Below are 7,238 nucleotides of genomic sequence, written 5' to 3' on the forward strand. Positions count from 1 at the left end.
CATACCCCCTCCGCGCCCACGCGGGGCCCAGTGACGACACAGTTCCGTCGTCCGCCACCACCCCCGCCGCCAGCACGCCAACCCATCGCCCCACGCAGCATTCCAAGGAAGACTGACGTTTGGCACGCCCCCGACCACCGTCCGCTTTGCTATCACTGCGGAGAAGCCGGGCACATCTACTGCCGATGGCCATACCGGGAGATGGGACTCCGAGGGTTCGCCGTTAACGCGCCGAGACCACAGCTTGGCGAACGACCTCGCGATATCGCCGACTACCTCGCCGCCACTCAGTGGAGACCTCGACGACCGTCCCGTTCGCCATCACCAGGCCGCTACCTGTCGCCGCAGCGCCGACCATACACTGGCCCAGCCCGGGGTCGGTCAGGGAGCCCGTATCCGGAAAACTAAAAGCAGCAACCGATGGAGGTGCGGTTGCTGTTCGTCGAACTGACGAAGATCCTACCATACTCACCGATGGCACAGAAAGCCACGATAGCGTTGTTGCAGTACCTTAAGGACGACAGGATTTGGCGTCACCTCCATCTTTCGAGGTGGCCTGCCATTTGAATTAAGGGCGATCCTACAGAAATGATCGGTTCGGCTTTTATATAGTGACCAATATATGTATGTGTATATATATATATATATATATATATATATATATATACCCCACTTAATAAGCACCACTCGCTCGTGAGGTTCTCGCTGCGGTTCGCCCTGCAGTACACAAGACAAAAAAGCAGCAGAGACGTAGTAACATTAAAGAAAGATCCCCCCTCCTCCCCCCAGTGCGGTATAGCCACAGTTATTCCTCCGGCCCTCACCTTCTGTGCTGCAGATAAGAGAGCACACACCACGATGGCTTAGCGGCTATGGCGTTGCGTTGCTAATCTTGAGGGCGCGGCGTCTAATTCGGACCTCGATGGCCGCATGTCAATGGCGACTTAGATTTAGGTGCGCGTTAATGGACCCCTGGCGGTTAACAACGACCCGAAGTCCCCTACTGAGGCCTGCCTCGTAATTATATTGTCCAACGACTATTCATATTCGGAGGCGAATTAGGTCCATAGCCACCATGTTCATTGCCCAAGCAAGCGTTGCAGGTGCCCAGAAGATTTCTGGAAGCGAGCAATATTCTCGGAACCTATTGAGTAGAGTGTTCGTCTGTGGCAATCTTACTCTAAGTTAATTATATAACCCGACTTTGTGCGACCTTTGTGCGAATCCAATGCATGTTTCCTTGTGTGCCCTCACTTTTGTGTAGTTACTTAAATTGCAAGTGGGCAGTGTGCAGATATACAAGGTGTTCCTTCTATCTTAAGGTATCAAGTATGCATCCATCATTTCTCAGAACAGCACCCAGTTTTTCCAGGTTTGGCTACTTACGCCAATGTTACCACTTTTGTAGCCTTTTTAGCTTAGAAATCTGCAGCGCCCGCACTACCTGGCTACATTGCAGCTCGATATCATGTATCGCTCAATATCGCTTCTCACTCTCGTTGTCATCTACTACTGCATAAAACTCCCGCTATGTCACAATTTCACACTAATGTTCAATTATTTCCCCCTATCTCCCACCGACTGTAGTGCGCAAGAGGACCAGTTCCTCGCTATTTTTCTATCTTTCAACAAATTTTTCTGACCGACGACCTCGTTCAGATGATTTTTGGTCAATAAGAGTAATTATGCGGCCGGTCTCCTTGTTAGGAATCAGGCATCCGTGGTTACACGGCAATGTTTACGCCAACAATCATCCTGCCGTCGTCTGCGATACTCCACCACGCATTCATTAACACTAACCCTACCAACTTTTAATGCAAAGGCCTCGAGCCCGGTAATCAAATCTTTTCAATGAATACTAACAAACGTTAATAAAGCAATGATTCGGGTGCTACTTGCGCACGCTTCACAAACAACGGGAATATAACGACCGTAGTACGAACGGGTTCGAAATTGCCATGTATATACGGGACCCAGCTAAAGTTAGCCAGGAACACATCAACGAAAGGAAAAAGATCTTAAAACAATACAGTGCAAGATACGGTTTTCAGACATGGCCTATCTTGCTTTAATTTTTTTTTTTTCGTTGAACAGCATGGCTAACGTCATCTGAGGAAACACGGTATATAGAGTGTCTCACTGCGTAGCGCTAGTACAGGACACAGAAATTGGAGGTACTTTGCAATGTGAGAGCATATTTTATTGGTCGGTAGTACTCGTTTACTCGAGGCTACACTGACACTGGGCACTGGTCTTCGCGCACGCAGTTGTTTTGGGCGTTGCGGTAGAATCCCTGGGCGCAGTAGCAGCCTCGCTGGCAGTCGAGGGTGCATTCGGGACCGATGGTCTTCTTCTCGCACGTGGCCTCGGCGCAGGAACTGCTCACGCATACCTTCCACTCCTCGTTCTCACGGCATGGCGGTCCAGGTCTTCCTGCACGGCGGAAGGAGAAGTCATTGCGCTCATGCGGCAGCGAATACTAGAGAGAGAAAGAGAGAGAGAGAAGCAAAGGGAGGACAAGGAGGTTAAGCAGAGAACATCTCCGGATGGCCACCCTGTACCGGGGAAGTAGGAAATGTATGCGATAGATGAGGGAAAAAGGGAAGGAATTGAAAAGAAAAGAAACGCGCACAACAATACCGGACTGTTTCTGCGGGCACTGCCACACAGTCTGGCAAGGCATTACTTAGTCATAGTCTACAGGGGACGCGTGTTCGGAATACTATTTCTATACCCAATGTGTGTTCAGACAATTACCTTTCTTTTTAGAATATATGTGTTTAGAATGCTGCCTTTACAGGAAAGTTTTCTCGGTAATACTTATTTTAAACAAATAAAGGCGCTGGGGAATACCATGTTCAAGAATATAGCTGTTCAGAATATCACGGGTATGCTTGGGACAGTACATTTCAACATACATAACCGTCGAACATCGTTCTACAGTTGCGCAATGAATGCTGCCTGGTGTGTGTGTTTTTTTTTTCGGAACACGGAAACATGGCCATACGGACGATATTAGCCGCATTCTAAAGAGATTCGAACCCTGGCCAAGCGTTCCGTACGGCCGAGCTGGTCCTGCAGCTCATAAAGCACCGCTAAGTTTGGCGTAGCGACGGAGCAGCTATCTTCGGCTCGGCTCGCGTTGCGAGGCTCACGCATGTATGTACATGTCGCGCTGTACTTCCTAGATTCTATCACAGCACAAAAACGCGCATGTTGCGAGAAAAAAGGGTGTCAGTTCTATGCACGGATGGCTGCAAGGCGCACTGACGATGTCCCTATGCCTTTGTGCCTTCTCTTTGTTATAACAAAGTGGTATTCTTTATATGTGCTTTTATTTTATTTCTTTTGCTTTTGTCATGCAGCTGCGTTTATGCTGTGGACTTGCAGTTCGATTTGCTGCAAGGCGACAGTTCAAGCCAAGGGTTCTACGACTCTCACTTGCGCATACTATTGCATTTTTTGACGTAAAATGTATTTTTTTTTAAATCGGAAAGACGGGGGATGGGGGAGGGGGTCGCTTCTTAAAACCACATGTAACGGAAACATCTTATATCGTTATTCCTTATATATTTGCAAAATAATCCCCCAGGCACTTTACTTTGTGCACAGGAAAGACGCCATTAATCAATTGTGCATACGCCGCCTGAGCAGACAGCGCCACTGTCGCACCCCGAATTACGTAATCGGAGCTAAGTTTAGCCTTTAATTCGGCGTTCAGAGAGGCACAGCTCGGCAGTACGTCTGTCGATGCGCACTGGAGTGGTTGCGTTTGGGACATAATTCACTGAGCCACATCAAGTATTGACCATCAAACTGGACCCAGTGCTCATCAGGAGTCACAAAGCCCTACAGACGGGTGCGCTTCGTTGCAGAATTTCGAGCTTGCTCAACTGTGTCCATACCCATTACATATACTGCAACATACCGAATCTTTTTGACCACGACGAACCGTGTCCATTTTAACAGGGAGCACTCGCCACCAACTTCTCGCAACGTCATGAATTCTCACAGCGTCCTTTATGCCTTACGCTATTGTCGAGTGGTAAAAACGAGTCCCATTGTACTTTAAGTAAACGAAAGCGACCTTTTTTTGCCTTAAAGCCAACCAAGATTCCAAAACATAATTCAAAAGTTGTGACGTCATAACGACGTATTCACGGGGCGGTTTCGTCCTTAAACTGACAGAGCAAAAATGGTCTTTCATTCACTCCGCTATATTAATAACATTGCACCACGCTGAGCTGGTTCAGTGCTTTTCATTAGCGTCAAAACTTATTTGGAACCCTTTACTACGGCATCTCTCACAGCGCACATGCGATTACTAGGGACAGTACGCTCCACAGAAGTAATCTTTCATGTGAAGTTGTTACTTTTTATTTTCCTACAGCTGCTCGATTACCCGGCGTTCGCGGCAGACGCACGACAGGTGGCGCCACCAGACACGTCATCTGCAAACCCTGCAGTCGAAGGTAGCTCCTTATGAGTAATCAAGTGCGCCTAATCACTGCTGTTGCTCGCCTCCCATTTCTTCAATAAAGGGCACCCGTTTCGACTTCCTTTGCGTCGTGGAGCGTGACGTACTTCCCCTTCCTTGTTGCGGGCACTGGTCCAGCGGTACGCAGTTTCGTTCGCTGTTGCGGTAGAATCCATCGGCGCAGTAGCATCCGTAGCGGCAGTCGGCCGTGCAGGCGGGCCCGATGATGGGCCTGCTGCAGGAGGCCTCCGCGCAGCTGCTGCTCACGCACTGCTTCCACACCTCGTTGAGGCCACAATCTTCACCGGTCGGCAGTAACTTGGGCAGCAGCGTGACGACTTCGCTGTCTGCACAAGAACGACGCATTTGTGGACATGGAGAGACGGTCATCCCTATCATCATTTAAGTTTAGTGCGGAACAATAACCGCTCCCAAAGATTATCAATAGTGCGATTGGCAATTGGCAACTTCACGCACTTTTCGGCATGATGTCCGTTTCCAACCTCTCTCATGTCAACTTGGGCCACTCAGTATGTATGTATGTGCCCGCCAGACAATTTGGGAATGGACAACTTGTGCTATTAGGTACATACAAATGAGGCAAAGTTGCATTGAAGCGTTCGCGAATGTTAGTTAAGAGGAAGCTCTAGCTCGGGCCCAACTCCGACGCGGCCTATTCAAATACATGTAAAACACAAAAACGTTTTTCTGAGATAACCCCTGGACCGATTTTAATCAAGTTTGTTGCATTTGAGAGAGAAAGTTAAATTCTAGTGACTGTTCGAAGCGGAATTTCGATTTAAGTCCTGGATCTTGTTAAAAGAATTTTTGAAAATTCGGAAGTTTGAAATCAATAGAAGAACGAAGTTTACAAATTCATAACTCTGCATCAAAAACTGATATCGCGGTTCTGTAAACGGCATCCATTAGGCCATTGAAAGCGGACAAATTTGATATGTCGTTTTATATCTTACGTGAATTTGTTACGCTGTTTACAAAGGTTCTGCAAAAGCTGTATTTCCATATTACTAAATTTTTTTTAGATTCATGTATAGCATATCAATTTTGTCCGCTTTAGATGTGCTATTAGACGCAATTCAAAGAATTGTATTATCCATTTTCGTTTGAGTTACAGAGTTGTAAACTTGATAGTTTCGTTTTTTGAAAATTTGCGATATTTGTCAAATTTTAATAAAAAATTAAGGACCTAAATCGAAAATTCGAAAACAACAGTCCCTAGATTTTAAGTTTTTCTTTTAAAAGCATCAAACCTCGTCAAATTTGGTGCAGTGGTTGCCGAGAAAAACGAATTCTCCTTTTACATGTATTTAGATAGGAGCACCCGAGCTAAAGCTTCCTCTTGAGCAAATCACTCTTTATGTCGTAGTCACAATGCTCGACATGGGCTTTCGAGAACAAAAAAAAATGCAACTGAAGAATAGTTCCATGATCCGATAACGGCATTCTCTTACAGAAAAGACCCATGTGCTGACGCGTTTATTCATTTTAAAGAATATGGCATTAGGAAAGCTCTGCCTACAAGTATTACTTCTAAACTGTCCGCGAGTCATAAGATTGAAGGTGGCGACATATTGCTTAGTGTTCGCACCATAGATTTAAGTTAGAACTAGCTGAGTCATGCTATGCATTTAGCTATTTTCTTATGGCTAAATGTATAGCATGACTTAGCTATTAGCTTAGCTTAACTGTGTGTCGATCCTTGGCATAAAATTATATCCTAACTTAAAGTTTACTAATCATAAAGCGTTTTTTAAACAAAAAACAGCTTTCGGCGTAAGAACTCTTATTAAATCACGTGCATTCTTTTCAGAACACACATTATTATTTTTATACTTTGCGTTCATTCATAGTCATATCGCCTATGGTATTGCTTCCTGGGAAACACAAATAACTGCCACCTCTCGTCTACTCAAGACATACAGAACCAGGCTATTCGCACAATCGCCAACAGTTCCTTTTACTCAAATGATCTCTCGCTACTCCAGGCTAACTTTATACTACTTGTATATGGCTTTTTGAAGTATTATTAAGGTATTCCCTTTTTTAAATTACTTAACAAACAGCTTGCTTACGAATTTGTGGACTACATATTACTCACTAACTTAGCATGACTTAGCACTGCACAGTTCTCAAATTAAGGTGGCTGCAAGTTGCCTTGGCATGTGTGCGCATACGTCTTACCAGGGCTCGGAGCGCAGGTCGCCACCGCGGCCGTCAGCAACAAGACAAAGCACTTCATCCTTGAAGCTCGTCGATGTTTAAGCTCGGAACGTTAGGGCACAAGTGGTGATCGCTGGAACGGTTGCGCCCCTTTTTGTTCCCTCCTCAATATATCGCGGATGCAGTCATTACAGGATACGCGGTGCTAAATATTGCAATCTCTTCTCTCAATCTTGCGCTATGGCTGCTGCGGTTCCGAAGGGAAGTCCGCCGTGTATCTTTGCTAGCACACTTGGGGTAGGCGCCGGATCGTTCGTTTACTCTGCTTCCTGCTTATGCCCTTGCATGGGGTTTCGAAGTGCTGTTTCAGTCACAGTAATTGGCCGCTCAGATATAGCCGTTCCGCCGGCTGCGATATAGCAACTAGACAATTGTCCACGTGTCTTGCAAATGAGCCATATCTAAAGCACTTGCACGGTCAAAACAGAAAAAAAAATAAAGCAATTAGGTCGGTGACCCGACGGAGGAAGTCACTAATAGGAAGTCTCAACCGCCCATCGGTTCCGAAGCCTGTCATCAG

General features: G+C 46.2%; 1 protein-coding gene across 1 annotated transcript in view; it reads right to left on the minus strand.

The window, feature by feature from the left end:
* The window catches only part of LOC126538690 (mucin-6-like), a 47,400-nt gene extending 40,584 nt beyond the window's left edge, over positions 1-6,816 (minus strand). The window contains exons 1-3 of the mRNA XM_072284094.1: positions 6,680-6,816; positions 4,585-4,824; positions 2,237-2,433 (exon numbers count right to left, since the gene is read on the minus strand). Coding sequence (XP_072140195.1) covers positions 2,237-2,433; positions 4,585-4,824; positions 6,680-6,737 — 495 coding nt within the window. The 5' untranslated portion in view covers positions 6,738-6,816. The remainder of the gene's footprint in view (positions 1-2,236; positions 2,434-4,584; positions 4,825-6,679) is intronic.
* Between the last annotated feature and the right edge of the window lie 422 nt (positions 6,817-7,238).

This window comes from Dermacentor andersoni, chromosome 8 (genome assembly GCF_023375885.2).
Source record: "Dermacentor andersoni chromosome 8, qqDerAnde1_hic_scaffold, whole genome shotgun sequence".
Taxonomy (NCBI): domain Eukaryota; kingdom Metazoa; phylum Arthropoda; class Arachnida; order Ixodida; family Ixodidae; genus Dermacentor; species Dermacentor andersoni.